The 18,918-nt window shown below is 40.5% G+C and overlaps 1 protein-coding gene across 1 annotated transcript in view; it reads left to right on the top strand.

The window, feature by feature from the left end:
- The first annotated feature begins 3,998 nt into the window (after positions 1-3,998).
- Positions 3,999-18,918, top strand: part of CNTRL (centriolin) — a 74,601-nt gene continuing 59,681 nt past the window's right edge. The window contains exons 1-6 of the mRNA XM_029919625.1: positions 3,999-4,131; positions 6,982-7,229; positions 9,475-9,605; positions 13,295-13,425; positions 14,762-14,903; positions 17,056-17,242. Of these exons, the coding sequence (XP_029775485.1) occupies positions 7,013-7,229; positions 9,475-9,605; positions 13,295-13,425; positions 14,762-14,903; positions 17,056-17,242 (808 nt within the window). The 5' untranslated portion in view covers positions 3,999-4,131; positions 6,982-7,012. The remainder of the gene's footprint in view (positions 4,132-6,981; positions 7,230-9,474; positions 9,606-13,294; positions 13,426-14,761; positions 14,904-17,055; positions 17,243-18,918) is intronic.

Here is an 18,918-nt window from a genome sequence, read left to right as displayed (position 1 = left end):
AAAGACTTTGCCATCCAGCTGCAAGGAGCATATTCGCTAACAGCTTCCGGTTGGCAATGCTTTCAAGACCCACCTGAGCTTTCAAGCTGCAGTGAGCTCTTCCCAAGCAGCCCTCAGCCAACGACTTGATACTAGAATCGACAGATCTATGTAAGAAAATAACTTTATCTTTTAAGACTGAAAAGATGATCATGTTAACTGTAAATTGAAGGAGATTAGCTACGTGATATGACCAAACCCTGAGATTTTCTCTAGTTCTTACATTCTAAAAATCTGTTGAAAAGAATCTGGGGAAGTTTTATATGGACAGTTAGTCTTGCTCAGCCCTGATTCACCTGTCAGTACAAATACATTGTTTTCCTTCTTCTAGAAATTTGTCTCTAGTTCACGTCCTTTTCTGATGCTATCCTGAATTTATTCCCTTTTGCTGATATCTGTATGTGATATTTTGAGACCAAGTGAATATCTTATTTCCCGACTATATTTCATGTAATGGTTTTAACACCTATTGATGATTTCTGTCTGAATCAAATACGTTGAGGGTTACAAGATAGTAATTTCCTAACTTGGGCATTTCATCTATAGCTGGGATGCTTCTGAAAGAAGGGGTTTCCCTTTCATAGAAATTCAAAATGTTAACTTACAAAAGCTTTAAAACAGGAAGGAAGGGACAGGAATTTAGAGCTTAAAATATTTCAAAGCTAGAGACAGGCCAATAGTACTTGGAGGCTGTTCTGGTCTTAAATATTCTCTGGTCCCACGGGAAAGCCACTCTAACCCTGAAGAGGTAAATGATAGATAATAGTGTGGGTTCAGGTGGTATGATCCAGAGACACAGTGGGTCTGGTTTAGACCTGAGCACAAAAAGCTTGCCCCGGCCTTTAGATCTGAACTCAAAGAGCAAGCCTCAAATTCTTCAAGTCTCAATGTCTTTACCAGCATTGGCACTGGAAACAGTGCAAGGTTAACCTGGATGGGGTTGTTAAAAATCACTGGATATTATAGGTCCTTCTCATTCTGGATTCAACCCATCCACAAATTCACATTAGAAGCTTGGTGGAACACCACCAAGTCTAATTCTATTCCATTACCAAAGTGTCTTACTTTTCTGTTATTTCCCACTAGATTGCAATCTCTTTGAGGGTAAAAACTAACTCATTCACCACTGCATTCCCACAGATCTGTCACATAATAGAGTCTTAGTAAATATTGGAAAAACGAACAGAGGAAAGCCAAGGACAGATGAACAACAATAAAAACAAAAAATGAACCCAGTACACTGAAACGAGATTATCAACGGTTTTGCAAACCAAGCCCAACGAATTTGGTATTTTGCAGACAGGTCATCCTAGGTTATTGTAAAGAGTTAGGTTATTTTCACATGTCAACATTCATGGGCATCTCATGCAAAATTTGCATTTAGACAATGTACAGGATTCGTTTTTATAGTGCAAACTATACCTTATTCTGTGAGATTAAAAAAACAAGCAAACATTTATTTAAAAATACATCTGTGATTTAGTTAACTTTCAAAGTCACAGGAAGAAATGGCAGTAATGGAAGCTGTCTTCCCAGACTGATCAGCTACTCTGATTTCTCCTCCAAAGCAAATTTGCAAAATGATAAATCTGGGTTTCAAAACATGAGGCAAGTTCAAACAAACAGAATAACCTTGCTATCATTGGGAAAGAACTGAAGGACAGCTAAGTCACTCTACCATGGCTAATATTTGTATTGTAAATACAACTCAGAAGAGAAACAACTTCTTCATAGAATCAGATATTTACAAATTAGTGTGGAATGAATGAGTTACCCTCCCTCGTTCTTTTTTAAAAATTATTTTTTATAGTTTATTTATTTTTGAGACAGAGCGAGACAGAGCATGAGTAGGGGAGGGGCAGAGAGAGCAGGAGACACAGAGTCTGAAGCAGGCTCCAGGCTCTGAGCTGTTGTCACAGAACTCGACACGGGGCTCCAACCCACCAACCAAGAGATCATGACCCGAGCTGAAGTCAGCCGCTTAACTGACTGAGCCACCCAGGCGCCCCTCCCCTGACTCGTTCTAATTTTCACTCTTGCTTTAGTGAGGGAGCTTCCTTTCGCGTGCTAAGAGAGGCAGTTAATATTCAAATTACCTAGAGAGAGGTTTCCCCTCTGACATCTCCAAGGCCTAAGGTCCATCCAACAACTCATGCTAGACAGACACTAGGGTACCGTTACCTGGATGAAGGAGAAAAATTTGGCAGTAAGGGACTGGAGAGAACCCATCAAGGGTGACTGGAGAGGGACCGAGAGACTACCCACAGGAAAAGTGCGCACCGTCCTCTGGACTTTGTGTATATTTTTGATGGCTACTAATAACATTGATAATGAACCATGCCAGCACACCATGTGTTGATACTGGAACCCACCTGAATGTCGTTACAGGCTGTGAGGCATAGCAGTGAGGCTATGCGATAAATTCAAGTCTCTGGTGGAAAAGAGAAAAAGAAATGAGCGTCAAAACAAACACAAAATGACCGAACAGAGATTCAGCAATGTGCACATTCCAAACTAATGAGTAAACATGATCTAACTTCAATAAAAAATGATACCTCTTCCTTTTAAATTTAAAATCTGGAGCTTTTCAGGCATTTCGCCTTTTCGACAACTCCAAGGGCTTCCTTCTGCGTGGGAGACAGGTGGGGAGCATCATTCCTGAAAATGTGAATGTGAATAGTGCCCCCTGTTGGAAGTCACCTGAATTTCCTCTTGAAGTGAATCCACTTGACTTGAAAAACTAGAAGTGCCCAGGGTGGCTCAGAATATGGCTCCTCTTCCGCCTTCTACTTCTTCGTCTTCTTTTTTTTTAGCTTCTTCACTCCAGGTTTTTGCATTAAACATAATGATCTACTTAACAACCAGCTGATTTTCAAAACTATTTTTCCCCTCCCCCTGGGGTTTGCACAAGATGTTCCCTTTGCCAAGCAAATTTTCCCCCCACTCTCCGACACCTTGACTAAAATCTTTTCCTCTTTCAAAGCTTACTTCTTTGGGAAACCTTTGCCTAATAGTAAAATAACTAAAACATATTAAGAACTTACTATGGGACACGCACTTTCACAGGCATTAATTTGTATAATTATCAGGAAAACCGTAGAAGTAGTAGGTGTGATTATCCCATTTCATGGATGAGGAAACCGAGATGGAGGGAATTTCTAAAACAGTGTTACAAAGACGGACCATGAACTCTGATGAAGGAAGAATTTGTGAGCAAATAAGAACTAGAGATTGGGGGTGAGGAGTCATAACGAAGTTAAAGATTGGGCCGGGATGGGCGGGGGGTGTCTTTTGCACAAATAAGATTCGAAGATTCTGGTAAAAGAGAGGTAGTGACTGCATTGGAGATTTCTGGAGATGGTGCAGCCTCTGTTGGCGACACGGTTCAAGGTACAATCAGGGAAGTGGGGGGGCTGGGGTGGAGGAAGGTGTCCTTGACACTAATGTTTTTTAATTCACAGTATCCACTAAATTCTCCTTCAATGAATGCTGAATGTATGCGGTGAAATGCAGCACTTCCAGGCGAGCCCTAACTGACGTCTCCTCAGACGCTTCCTGCTTTTGCTTCTCTGTGCACAGCCCACTAGAACATTCGCTGCACGGATTCTCGGGCCCGTCTCGCGCAAAGAGAAGCTGCGGCCAATCGGAAGGGCGGTTGCTTGGCGACTGCACAAACTCGGTCCCTCAGGACCGCCTCCGGCCCAGCCCACTAGCAGCGTGTCCGAGGCCTGGCGTGAGACAGCTGCGGCTTCGCCTCAGAGAAGGGAGACGGACTAGTCGGCGACTGCAGCAGGAAAACTCGACCCTACAAGCTCCCCATCAGTAAACAGCCTCGAGCGGCCAGGACGCCCCGCGACCCAGCAGTCCAGTGCCCCTGGCGGCAAAAACGGCGGGAAGCCGTGCCCCGCCCCTCTCAACGGCGCCAGGAGAGGCGTGGCCGTCGCAGGCCCCGCCCACGCGCGCGCGCGGCTTCTGGGCAACCGGCACAACACAACAAAATGGCCGCCGCATCGCTGGACGCTTGAAGGGAACTATCTGCGCGTTTCCCGTCCCGCCTCGTCCCGCGGGCCCGCTCCGCTCGGCTCCTCGGCGGTGAGTGCCAGGCCGGGTCGGGGCCGTTCTCAGGCATCGGGCGGAGCGGTGGGGGCTGGCAGCGAAGGTGGGAAGGCCTGGAGCAAGCGTGGGGTGGGACGGCTCCGGATGGATCCGGGGGCGGGGGCGTGTGCTTGGGAATTGGGATTGGATGAGAAGGAAGGGAGGGCCCGGAACGGGAGTGGGGAGGAGGATGAAAGAGGGAGGTTTGGATGAGAAGTGAGAAAGTCATGGGTGGGGATGCTGGCGGGGGGTGGCGGGGTGCGGTTGTCGGGGATGGAGAACCAGACTGTGGGGAGGTGTGGGTGCGGTTGTGAGAAGGATGGTGGTCCTGCTGCCCGGAGGAGGAGGAGGAGGAGGAGGAGGAGAAGGAGGGAGGGGCAGGGGTGTGCCAGGTGTCTGCGGGGAATGGCAGGGATGAAGGACGGTTTGGGTGTCCTTATGAGTGTCCTGGTATCCGACGGAATACAGTACATGGAGAATGATGAAAAGTTAGGTACTGGGAAGAAATGTTAAAAGAAAGAACAAATATTTTGTTGTGTAATGGTTTAAAGAATGGGTGAATCCTGATGTCAAAGCTTGGGTTCAAGTCGTGGTTCTGCCAACTTGTGTTACCTAACCCACTCTGTGACTTTGGGCATGTACCTTAATTTTCCTGAGCATGTTTCCTGATTTGTAAAAATAACTGCTAATTACCTTAGAATGCACCGTATGTGTCTAATTCATTCCTAAGCCCTTGGCATGTATTAACTAATTCAGAATTAAAAATAACTTCATTCTAACGTTGATGAAACTGCGGATCAGAGAGATTAAGTGATTTGCCTAAAGTCACACAGTAAGTGGAGAATTTAATTTGAATTTAGGCTTTTTAGTTCCAGAATCCAAGCTCTTAATTCCCGATAACACACTGCCACTTGTAAATGAGATGAATAATTCTGACCTTGTACACCATCTGTGAGAATTTAAATTTGCTAAGGTCTTTAAGAGTGCTTAGCATTGCGCTCTTTTCATTCAACAATAGACAGAATCTCTGCTGTCTTGTTGCTTGGAAATGAACAATAATCAAGTTGTTGCACAAATGATCATTTAATTGTAATTGTAAGATGTTATAAAGGAGATTACTTGCTGCGGAGACTGTATATAATAGGGGGGGATGTAATCCTTTTGTGCAACTTGAGTGTAGAAACCCTGACTTCTCAGCATTATTTTTTTTTTGAGCCTGACAGTTCTTAGTGCATAAAAGTCACTCAATTAAATGGAGTTACTGAATAAATAAATTAATGGGAAGAGATGGGCAGCTTGTGTTCTACAATATCTGAGCAGAATGGAGAGAGAGAGGAGAGGAGGACCCAGGATATAAGAGAATGAAGAAGGACATGGAGGTCAGGCCGTTTGATTGGAACGGCTCGTATTCAAACAACCACACTGGGATGAAGAGGAATGGGTAGAGGTTTCGCTATTTCGCTGGAGGGGAATAATTTGAAGTCAGAGTATTGGAATGTACAGGACATCAGGATATTTGCGGAGATGAGTGGCCTGAGGAATCAGGATGGATATAGGAGTGTTGAGGTAGGATGCTGGAAGGGAGTGCAGAGGAAGGGAGACTAATACAGCGTTAGGGAATTGGGACCGGATTTGTGGGGAAACTCGGCTGTGAGGATGGGATGAAGTGTGGGAGGCAGAGGCTGACAAGTACGGGAATGGAGGATTGGTTTTAGAGAGGAGTGGGAATCAGCATATTTGAAAGGACGAGAGAAAGAGTATTTAAATGAGTCAAAGGGCATGAGATGAAGTAGAATTGTAGGGAAAATACTGAGATGAGGGCTACGGGATGGAGAGGGCTATGGAGGTCAAGAAATGGGGATGGGTATTTGCGTACTGAGGTGGGCTGGGAAGAAGGAGGGAGGTTTTGGGGATTATGGAGGTCTGTCTCCTTCGGAGAAGTTGAAAGAAGATGGAAAGTTAGAAGCGTGAGGAAAGGCTGAATAGAGGGAGAGGTATGGTCTTTACTAAACTGTATCAGGGCAAGGCAGTGACAAGACGGATGGTGTTTTCTGACCTGCTTATTTGATTCTGATAATCCATCATTCCACTAACTTTCTCTTGCTGCTGCAGACCTTCTGGGCCTTCAAAATATGTCTCTGCCTCTGGACTTGTTTTGCTTTTTCTTTGTGCTGCCCCTTCCCACATGGGTGTGCATTAGATTGTCTAAAGTGAGATTAGGGAGAGAGAGAGAGTAAAAGAGACTTGAGGAGCTCTGACATTTGAAGACTGAGCAAAGTGTGAGCCAGCAAAGGAGGCCAAGGAGTGGCCACAGAGGCAGGAGGATACCAGCAGGATGTGGTGTCCCAGAAGCGAAAGAAACTTTATCAGGAAGGAGAGAGTACTCATCAGTATTAAATACTGCTGGTTGCCAAATGTTTTCCCCTTCTTGCGTTCTAGGGCCCTTTGTGGGTCTTAGGGGCGTTGTGACTAGTTTGGCCCAATAGAGAACAGAAATGACAGGTAAAACTTCTGGCTGGAGCATGTGTCAATTCAAGGCCCTCTGGAGGTCTGCTTTTCCTCTGGCAAGGTGACCAGCAGTGTCTGAAGCAGGGTCCCCTCCCATCTGCTTGGAAGAGTATGGGTCCTGGCCTCGCTAGCCTCTGAGTTTCTAACTTTTGTCATCTTAAAAACTCTAGAAAGAGGGGTGTGCCTGGCTGGCTCAGTCAGTAGAGCCTGCGAGCCTTGATCTTGGGGTAGTGAGTTTGAGCCCCACTTTGGGCATAGAACTTACATAGAAAGAGATGAATAGTTTTGAGAGCTCTAAAAAATTAACCTTGTTAAATAAACTGAAAACTCTTATTACAGGTTTTGATGGACACCCGGCTTTATTCTTGCCATGAAGAAAGGTTCTCAGAAAAAATTTCCCAAAGCAAAGATGCCCCCATCACCTCGCTCTCCTAGTTCACCATCCCTCACGTCCAATACAAGATCTAGGTCACTTTCACCTTTAAGTGGATCTGAGACTCTGCCTTTTAATTTTGGAAGACAGTGGGATGAGCAAGTTGAGATTACAGATGAAAACACCACGCTTTTGGACCACCAAGGCCGTAAAGGTAATACTTTTTAATCTTAAGAAGAATTTGAACACATACTCTTGAGTAGAGATGGAAAATACTGAACTAACATTTTCGGCCCATGTGAAATATATATCTGGGTACTAACATGACCTATTGTTTGTGCTGATGGACAGTGGAGGATGAAGGGGTCTGGGTGACAGTGAAGCTGTCTGAGAGCTGAAGGCGAAGGAGAAGGACGTTTCCAGAAGGAGGAAGCTTTCTGGGTGGCTCAGTTGGTTAAGTGACCGGCTTTGGCTCAGGTCACGATCTCACAGTTCGTGGGTTCGAACCCCGTGTCGGGCTCTGTGCTGACAGCTGGCTCAGAGCCTGGAGCTTGCTTCAGATTCTGTGTCTCCCTCTCTCTCTGACCCTCCCCTGCTCACGCTGTCTCTCAAAAATAAATAAAAGACATAAAAAAATATTTAAAAAAAAAGGGAAGCTTTATTTCCTACGGTGGGAGAGTGCCTAATGCTTATCTGCCAAATTTACCGGCGTCCTTGGTTAGAGGACAAGCGTATGTGTTCACTTCAGAGTGCCTTAGTTCAGCACAAAATTGTTACCCACCCTTGGGCTATTCCAGCCTGCTGTTGACAGAGTGCCTATCTGTGAAGGGACTGACTGCCCTGTAAGGGACATGTAAATATTCCATCAAGGCTTTTTTCTTAAAAGCAGTCTGTTAGCGTGGGAATCTGTTTTCAGATTCTTTTTTTTTTTTCTAAGAAACGATTTAATGTGACTAAATGTGAACGAAACCTTTGTAATTTCTTTGCTAAATCATGAAATCGCAGCGATCTATCTGATCAGTTTTTATTAATAAATCTTATCAGGTCAGCAATTGAGTTTAGACTATACCTTTGCTGCCAGTTGGTACATTGCTGACTCTAATTTGATTAGTATTTTAGATTACTCATTTTCTTTCCTAGAATAGCCCAAAGTAATGGGAAAAAAATCATTTTATTTTGTACCAAAAAAATAAATGTAATCTTAACTTATTATAAATAATCCCAGGAAATCTTTGTCACACAGCCTGGATCGGAACGCAGCATTAATTTTTTAAAGAAAGAATTTTCTTTTTACAGCTGCTTTTCTAGAATGTAAGATGGCTTTAACAAGTTTTGATAGCAATATGCAGGCTTAGGGCAGGGTATTCTATCCATCATGTTAGTTCTTTATAAAATATGTGGTGTTCTCTATTTAAAAGACTAACAAATTTAAGTTTCTCACCATTTAAGAAAAGAAGATTTTTAAGAATTCTAGTGTTGGGGTGCCTGGGTGGCTCAGTCGGTTGAGTGTCCGACTTCAGCTCGGGTCAGATCTCACGTTTGTGGGTTCGAGCCCCACGTCGGGCTCTGTGCTGACAGCTAGCTCAGAGCCTGGAGCCTGCTTCGGATTTTGTGTCTCCCTCTCTCTCTGCCTCTGCCCACTCACGCTCTGTCTCTGTCTCAGAAATAAATAAAACATTAAAAAAAAATTAAAAAAAAAAGAATTCTAGTGTTTCTGAATTTGAGATTGGAATTAAAAAAAACAAACCCAGATTAGTGCCAGTTTGTTTAAAAATTAAAAAGCTAACATCAAAATATTGCTGAAAACTTTAGTGCTGCATATGATTAAAAGTTTAAGTTTTAGGGGCACGTGGGTGGCTCAGTGGGTTAAGCAGTTGACTTTGACTCAGGTCATGAGTTCACGGTTTGTGAGTTTAAGCATCTTCATCAGGCTCTGTGCTGATAGCTCAGAGTCTGGAGCCTGCTTTGCAGTCTGTCTGTCTGTCTGTCTCTCTCTCTCTCTCTGTGCCCCTCCTCTGCTTGCTCTCTCTTATCTTTCAAAAAAATGAATAAATGTTAAAAAGTGTATGTTTTGGATTTATCTGCCTGGGTTCAAGTCCTGGATTTACACTGGCTACAAGATCTTGAGCAAACTGTTAATAATTTTTTAAATAAATAGAAATAGTAATTTCTATTTCAAAAATTTGTCATACAAATTAAATTTTTAAAGTGTAAAGCATTTAGCACAAAGTGTGGTACACAGTTAATATTTATAAAATACAACTTAGCGACATTATTGTAGATGCTATATAATTATTATATAATGCTATATATAAAGTAACATTTAAACACTGCAACTAGAACTAACTAGCTGTTTTTATATTTGCATGGCTTAACATTTTTTTGTTATATGATATCAAACTAATGTTTTTCAGAAAATTTATGTCTTTACTGATGATGATCTGTTTCTATAATTGCAGAAGCTGATTCACATGCTGGAGTCCGATATATTACAGAAGCCCTTGTTAAAAAACTTACTAAACAGGACAATTTGGCTTTGGTAAAATCTCTGAACCTTTCACTTGCTAAAGATGGTGGCAAGAAATTTAGGGTAGGTCACCAGCGTTTCTGAATATGGGCATTGTTTTTAATTTTCTGTGCTTTAAAACGGAAAATTGAAGGATTATGTTAGATTTACAGTAACATCTCATCCTGATGTTACCTAATGTGTAGCAGATGTTGTATTGTTTCCAGTGAAAGTTCTATCAGAAGTATGACATCTTTACATTCCTAAGCTCTTACTATTCTATATGTTATTGGATTCTCTCCAGAGAAGGGGTTGGCAAACTATAGCTTGGAAGGCCAAATGGGGCCTGCGGCCTATTTTTGTAAATAAAATTTTATTGGAACACAGCCACACTTGTTTGTCATGAATATTGTCTGTGGCTGTTTTTTATAAGGCCCACAAAGCCAAAAATATTCATTACGTGGCTTTTTCCAGAAAAACTTGTTAATTCCTGCTCTAGAGTGTTTACTGCTTTATTCATAAACTATACAACATGAACACATTATAAAAGACGACTTAAATTTTTGAGCTAGAAAATAAATAAACTTAGATGCCTACTACTTTAGTCACAAAAATTAAATCCAGAAGGTTGAAGATCTTGATGAGACCAAAGCAAAATCAACCCACAAAAATGCTATAACAGTATTAGGAAAGAACATAGGAGAATATATTTAGAAGAGTTGGGAAAGCCCTTTAAGTAAACACCAGCCCTAATGCCACACTGAAAAATACTATCAGACTTAGCTTGTGTAAAGATGAAAAAGTGTTTAATGAAAGGTATCTTTTAAAAAAAGTTAAAAGCAACAAACTGGCAGGGACTGTTTTCAGCGTCTGTAACAACACCCATATAATTCAGTAAGAGACAACTCAATGGAAAATGTGCAAAGGATATGAACAAGACATTGATGAAAGTATTATAAATGGCTAATATTAACATGAAAATGTGTTCAACTTTATTAATATCAGAGAAATAGGAAATAAAACAAGATTTTGGTACCATTTTCCATCTCTGTCATGATGTCTAATGGACAAGAATCAAAAGGATTATTTCATGTTCAGAAAGGTGTGGGAAGTGCATATTATCATATGGTCTTAGTGGGACATATAGATTGATGCTGCCTTTTTACCAAGACTGGTCGCATTTATCCAAATGTCAGATGTACTTATTTGATCCAGCAATTGAGTTTATATTTACCAAATTTATACTTTCCAATCAAACAATTCTACTCCTTGATGTCTGTTCTATTGATATTACATGCACATGTATCCAAAAGTATATAGTCATGTTTATTAAGCATTATTTAAAATAGAAGAGTTGGAACTAATCAAATGTCTGTCAATAGGGGACTGATTTTATATGAATTATGGTGGAGTAAACCATGAAATACTATCAAGTTTTTTAAAAAAATTGAGTTAGAGCTCTATGTATTAACATGGGAAAATGTCCAGTGTATTTAATGGCGGGGGGGAGGGGGAAAGGCAAATTCCAAAACATTTTGTATAGTAAGATCTAAAAATTCTGTTTTTATATATTTGTATATATGGATGTAAATGAATAGAAAGATAAGATGTATCTTAACAATGGTTACCTTTGATCAGTGGGATTTTTTACAGAGCCCTGGGGACGTGATGAAGAGAGCTTCTTAAGTTTTGTTTGAAATTTTTATTAGAGTGTATTTATATATTGTGTAATTAAAAAGGAAAAAGGAAAGGAATGCCTGGGTGGCTCAATTGGTTGAGTGTCGGACTCTTGGTTTTGGCTCAGGTCATGATCTCACGGTCATGGGATCAAGCCCCACGTAAGGCTCTGCTCTGACAGCACAGAGCCTACTTAAGATTCTCTCTCCCACTCTCTGCCCCTTCCCCCCACCAATCAAATAAATACAAATTTTTTAAAAAAGGGAAAAGGAGACTTCTAGAGTTTACAAGTTGCAAAAATAACACCAAGGCAGTAAATATTTACTGTATGTTATTATATGCCAGGCATTATGTTAGGCTGTGGAAACCCCATTCACAGGTAAATAAGCTCAGTTCCTGATCTCTGGAACATAGAGCTTCCTAGAAGAATGCCTAACATTAAGAGGAGAAATAATGACGGGCAGTCAGAGAAAGTGCGCACTATTAGAAGTGACTATTAGAACAGGGACTATTCTATTAAGGGACTATTACAAGAGAATTAAGAGTATGATGGATGGGGGCCAAAAGAGGGAGAGCTTCAAGCACAAATGGATGATAAAATATGTCACGGAATCATTAAATAGGACAAAAGCTTAGAAGCCATCTGGATCTGGCAGTTAAAAAGTCCTTCTGTTTCTCAAATCAACCAAGTTCATTCTTTTTGGGCCTTTGTGTTTTTTTACTCTGCGTGTTATTCTCTGCCCCCCCACACAGCTGGCTTCTTGTTACTTAGGTCTCAGCTCAGTGTCTGGCCTCTGCGCGGCCTTCTCTCACCTCCCAGTTGCAGTTAGCCCTCTTCTCAATGACTCCTCATTCTTCCAGTCACCACATATTTATTCAGTGCCCACTATGTGCCAGGCATTTATGCTGTCACAGTGAACACCGCAGACACATCCGCCTTCTGGGTGCCTTGCATGCTGTCATGTCACGTTATCTTTGTTTTATTGTGACTATGCTTTAGTGTCTAAAAATGTTACTTCTTTATTGGCTTTCTCCGCGAATGAAAACAAGAACCTTAGTTTTCTTATTCAGCACTGTACTTCTAGCACCTAGAACAGCTCCTGGCACATCATCCATGTTGGATAAATATTTGTGGGATGGATGAATGGCAGTCTTGGACTATTTGATTATGTAGTAAAAGCAGAAGATATCCTGCCTTACCAACAGAATAGGAGTAAATGGAAAGCAGAATGAACAAATGTACACAACTCTTGAAAGGACGTGGTCACAAATAAAGGAGATAAAATGATAGCTTCATAGGAAAACAGGTTCAGCGAGAGACTGAGCCTGTTGAACAAAGGCTTCTACAGCAGGGGGATGGTCTAGTTCACTGGTATCCATTGCCTGGTGCTGCATCTGGTATGTAGTAACTGCATAATGGATATCTTTTGAATAGTGACTTTTTAAAAAAGTTTATTTATTTTGAGAGAGAGATAGAGAGCAGCATTGGGGGTGGGGGCAGAGAAAGGGAGAGAGAGAGAGAATCCCAAGCAGGCTCCGAGCTGTCTGTGCAGAGCCCGATGTGGGGCTCGAGCTCCTGAACCTGAGATCATGACCTGAGCCAAAATCAAGAGTTGGACACTCAGCCGACCAAGCCACCCTGAAGCTCTTGAATAGTGACTTTTTAAACTTGAGGGGAAGATACAGGAGAGAAAGAGATTGAAGATGCAAGAGAATGGGGCAGTGGGGGAGGTTGAGGGGTGGTAGATGAGATTATGCAAGAAGAGTGTAAGTACCTAGCTGAACTTTGAAGAAAGAAGGAGAGGAGGAGGAGGTATAGAAAAGTTGAGGGGGAGGAAAAATTGAGGTGGAATTCTTGGTGGACAGTCTTGAGCATTTGGGTACATAGGAAGTGTTGTCTGCCCAAAGGGCAAGGAAAATTTGGGGAGAGCTGCTATTCTTGGTCAGAGGAATTCCGTACCAAGGAGTTGTCCAGGGGAGCAGTAAGGGTGTATTATTTTCCAGTGACTGATCAAAACAGCCTCTGATGCACGTACACACACGGTGTACTTTATGTCGGAATCTGTTGTATAAAGTATTCATTTGTTTCCAACTAGTATATCGAAAATTTGGAAAAATGTGTTAAACTTGAAGTACTGAATCTCAGCTATAACATAATAGGGAAGATTGAGAAGATGGACAAGCTGGTAAAATTACGTGAACTCAACTTATCATATAACAAAATCTGGTAAGTAAATACTCCTTTAGGTAGCATGGCAGGGTTGTCTTTGTCAGAGATTAATGCCGCTCACATTATTGAATTGAAAGAGTCCTTTGAAATAGCAGACACTGGACCCTCATTCGTTGCTAGTCTGGTCCTTCACATATACCTGCTTTCGTGTTTTGGCATTACTAAAGTGCAGAGTAATATCTTTCTAGTGTTATCAAAGGAGATACATGAGTACCAAGTTTTATCTTAATTCCATTTTTGACAGGAAGTTTTCACAGGTAGAGACTTTGACCCACAGCCTACTACATTAGGAGAGTTGACATGAAGCAGTGTTGTAACCCTATCATTTTTATTCTAAAGGTATTCCAGTGTGTTTTGATCCTATGTGTTTATCCTGAAGTTTTTTGTTTATTGTTCTAAGAAATACATTGAGTCATGTTTCCACTCCACAATATATATTACTGTAAGAAGTAAACATAATAAAACTGGCAGTGGTTAAAAAAAAAACCATAGAAAACCTGTTATAAACAAAATGATGCAATTGTCAAATGTTGAAAATCTTTATATACTTCGCCCTACCTTAGACTTGGTAGATATAGTGGCCAACAAAACAAAACAACTAACAGTGGCAGAAGCTCTAATATTCAAAAATAAAATGGGGGAAAAACGTCCCGATTTAAATGAGTTAAATCCTTAACATAAAGTTTGTATGAAAATAATCCTGATAAAAATAATTTCAGTAAAGTAAAAAAAAAAAAAAAGCTTGGAAATATTTGTCCATATAGAAAATTTACCAAGAAATTAAATTGACAATTAAATTGGGAACATATTTCGTCAATGAAATTCATCAATATGAGTGATGCTTTATTGATTTAAATACTCTGATTAAAATAATGTTAATAAATATAGATAGTGTTGTTCTAGGGAGTCCATGAGTTCAAAATAGCAGCCATATGCTGCTGGCATAGCTAATGTTTTGGTGGTGACTGAAGGTACTAATGAAGGAAATCTCGTATGTGCGCTCTTGAGATTTTCAGCTCTCCCCCAGCTGTCCTCACAGCTGTCACCCCTCACAGTGACTAGAATGCCATGGACAGACTGTTTTCTGTACTGGATCCTAAAGTTTGATAGTAAAGTACGTAGGATTCCTGGACCTAGTAATGAAGAGTTGGCAGCTTAGCTGTTCTGGTCAGTTTCTTTTCAGCCACTTCTTATTTGGTTCTCATTTATAAAAAGGGTTAACAAATTTTAGTTATGAAAATTAACCCCACGTAAAACTAAGGCAATTTATTCTAAACATTCAAGGGAGGGACTCTATCATTCTGTTTACTAAATTTGATTTTATTTTTTCCAGCAAAATTGAAGGCATAGAAAATATGCATAATTTGCAAAAGCTAAACCTTGCAGGAAATGAAATTGAACATATCCCAATATGGTTAGGGAAGAAGTTAAAATCTTTGCAAATCCTCAATCTGAAAGGGAACAAGATATCATTGGTAAGTTATTCAAAGTAGCAAGGATGTTTTTCAAATTTTTAGACATGTCGAAAAAGAGATCAAAATCTTAAGTTTTTAAAAAAAAAAAAAAAAAAGAGATTTCTTCTTTCAAGGTTCTTGGTCCTATGACCAAACCCTGAATTCAGGCATAATCAGGGACTCTCTAGGGTAAATAAATATAGGCATTTCTGGTTTTGCAAGACTCTATGGTAACTGAGTTGGCCTCTTAGGATTTCTGCATCTATCATTTCATTTGAGCCTCAGAATTTTTTTTAAGGAGGCAGTAAAAAGATTATTTTTATAATACTATCAGATAGTATAGTCTTTTTCCCATTTTTGGGTTGAGTCTGTTACCCAAAGCACACAACGTAGCCCAAAATCGAGGTCACTGAATGGCAGGAACAGAGTTCTTTTTTTTTTTTCCCCAGGCTTACAAATTAAGCTTGATTATAATGTCAGGTGTTACAGGAGGTTAATCACTGGCTCTTTCATAGTAGAACAATTTGTTATCATGGCTCACATAATCTGATAATCCTGTATATCTTCCTTTGGAATATAATATTATAATTATTTTCTTTTGACATTTATACAGTTAGGTGTTCGATATGTATTTGTTAAGTGAAAACATTAATTTACTTTAATTTATATTAAAATGAGAACAATCAGGCTTAATTTAAAGAACATCAGTCATAGAGTAGATCATAAAAGCTGTGCCTTTTGGTCTAGACTGGCCTTCTATGATCTTGGAAAATCCCTTTATCTTCCTAAAACTCATTGTTTAAACTGGAAAAAAAAACTCTACGCTGCCTTCCTTCCTTACAGGGGTGTTATGGGGCTCAGATAAAATGATTGATGTGAAAATGCTTTAAAAACTTTGAAACACTAAATAACTCTTTGGGTTATATTCCATAAGCCTTCACCAATAGAAGCCAATAATGATAATCAACATCTGTTTAATTGGTGTGCAATTCACATTATCTATGCTCTTTTATTTCACCTTTTGGAAAGTTGTGGTAAGGTGGCTGTACCATTTCACTGCCACGGCCCAACAGCCTCAGAGCCCACACCTTGTACCATGTTGCACGGCATCACTTTGGAGCTCTTGGGGCTCCTGGAGTGATGGAAAGTGGTAGCCGTGAATCTAAAATTTGCTAAAAATACTTATCAAAATAGTTGATTTCTAGATAGTATTTGGTGTCAGCTGACATTAACAGGAAAATCATTCACTAAATATTTATTATCATTTCTCATTTTGCATGACTTTTTGATCCCAGTTTGTATTTGACATTGACATCAGTAAGAGTGGTATACATTCACTTGCGAGAGGAGATTTATTTGTACTAGCTATTAAAAATAGTGTTTCTCGGGGCACCTGGGTGGCTCAGTCAGCTACATGTCGCACTTCAGCTCAGGTCATGATCTCATGGCTTGTGGGTTCCAGCCCCGGGTCAGGCTCTGTCCCGACAGCTCAGAGCCTGGAGCTGCTTCATATTCTGTGTCTCCCTCTTTCTCTGCCCCTCCTTCCCTCTTGCTCATGTTCTCTCTCTCAAAACATAACTAAATGTTAAAAAGTTTAAAAAAAAATAGTCTTTCTCAGCCTTTTAAAATTCCTTCTTTGGATAAACATAAAAATCATACTTCAAAAATGTGAATATCCCCTCCATATTCTTATTTCTTTTAACTATCAATTATAACTGTTAACTGAAGATTTACCAAAATCTTTTTTATAGCCATTTATATTTTTGATACGTTCAGTCAGTATAGTGAAAGGATAATAGGTTTTAAGTTACACAGACTTGAATTCAGGTCCTATTTTGTTCATTTATAAGCTTGAGCTTTGGGCAAGTTATTTAACTTCCCTGAACCTTCATCTACAAAATTATGATGGTATTTAAACCACAGGCTGTTGTGAGGAGTCATAAATGAAACGGTTTATGGAAAATGCCTAATACTGCTCTGATACACTCTGGTACTCAAACACTCCCTTTCTGTTCCTCCCCTTACACCAATTTTGGATAATGGATTCTGTGCACAGGACCATGGGTTCCTTGCCACATTGATAGCAATTTTCTTGATCTCTTATTTCCTTTGGGTACATTTTTATTACTTTAAAATTAATCTACACTAATACTAATGTTATATATCCTTTCAGCTCCAAGATGTAAGCAAGTTGAAACCACTTCAAGATTTGACTTCTCTGATCCTACTTGAAAATCCAGTTGCGACCCTTCCTCATTACATCCAGTTTACCATTTTCCACCTTCGCTCATTAGAAAGTTTGGAAGGTCAGCCAGTAACTACTCCGGACAGACAGGAGGCTTTTGAGAGATTCAGTTTAGGTAACATTTTTAAAAAACTAAGTTTGGGTGGGGGAAGAATTTATTTTCAGAAGTTATCCAGAAAAATATATGGACGTGTGAACTTTATAATGCTGCTAAAATTTGTGTGGAAAATGGCATCATGAATCAATTGACAGCATCATTATACAACAGTTACGTTGCATTAACATTACTGAGAATCAGCAAATATCCATTGAGCGTGTACTGTGAGCCAGGCACTGTGTTTGGCACTGAGGATACAATGGTGAACAGATTATGGTACTGGCCTTCAGGCAGCTTGTGGTTTAGTGAAAAAGACAGACAAAAAGTGAGCGAACTCAGATAAAGTAACAGGAGGACACACTTTTGGGGAAAGTGACGTAAAGGAATGGCTCTCTGAGGAAGTGACCTATAAGGAGAAGGCAGAGGCGGAGAGGATTAGCGGTGTAAACAAAGGCATTCAAGGAGAGGGACAGCTCGCTTGCACCTTCAGGCTGGAAAGACCCTGGTAAATTAAGGAACGGAAACAGTGTAACTGCAGGGTCGCTCAAGAAAAAGTTGGGGGGCACCTGAGTGGCTCAGTTGGTTGGGCGTCCGACTTCGGCTCAGGTCATGACCTCACAGTTCATGGGTTTGAGCCCCGTGTCAGGCTCTGTGCTGAAAGCTCAGAGCTTGGAGCCTGCTTCAGATTCTGTGTCTCCCTCTCTCTCTACCTGTTCCCCACTCATGCTCTGTTTCTCTCTGTCTCAATAATAAATAAAAACGTAAAAATATTTTAAAAAAAGTTGGGAGAGAAAGGGGAGGGGCGAGATGACACAGGGCCTTGGGGTTTGAATTTTATTTCAGAGGCAATGGGAAGCAATTGAGAATTTTTAAGCAGCAGTGGGACACAATCCAGTTTATATATTAAGAAGATTATTTATAGACTGCACTTACCATGATGAGCACTGAGTAATGTGTAGAATTGTTGAATCACTGTATTGCATACCTGAAACTAATATAACACCTTATGTTAAGAATACTAGAACTAAAAATTTTTTTAAAGATGATTTTTAATGCAGGATGGAGAATGATTTGGAGCAAGGCAAATGGAGATAAAGGGACATGTTCGGAGGCTATTATGGTAATCTAGGCTAGAAGCTGGTGGCCTGTCTTTAGGTGGCAGATCAGTTTTGGAGGTAGAATCAGCAACACTTTCTAGTGAATTGGATAATTCCCAGGCTTCTGGCTTAAGTAAGTGGATCGGTTGGTGATATTGTATATAAAAGGGAGAATTCAGAGTGCTGACTTTGAATGTCTGTGAGACAACCAAGAAGAGGGTTGGAAATGTGAGTCTGGAGTTCAAAGAGATCTGTACTAGAGATATTTTTTGTTAGCACAAAGATATTTAATCTCATTGGAATTGATTGGCTCAGTCAGGCAGGGGTTGGGAAGAGCAAGAAGGTGAGCGATGTAAGGAGACTAAGAGAGGCGAACAAGGGAAGGGGAAACCCAGGAAATGGTGGGTTGCAAAGCCCCAAGAAGAAGATTTCACGAGAGGAAGTGGTCAGCTACGTTGAGTGTTGCTAAGACATAAAGAGAAAACAAGATGAACACAGTGAAGTGCTTTAGATGAGCAACATATAAGGAGTGGTTCGAAAAATGCTAAATTATATAAATCCAAGAGTGAATGGAAGGAGATATTTGGGTGAAGACTT

Source organism: Suricata suricatta, chromosome 13 (genome assembly GCF_006229205.1).
Source record: "Suricata suricatta isolate VVHF042 chromosome 13, meerkat_22Aug2017_6uvM2_HiC, whole genome shotgun sequence".
Classification (NCBI taxonomy): Eukaryota; Metazoa; Chordata; class Mammalia; order Carnivora; family Herpestidae; genus Suricata; species Suricata suricatta.
The sequence above is the reverse complement of the archived record's forward strand: the minus strand, read 5'-3'. Positions and strand labels throughout refer to the sequence as shown.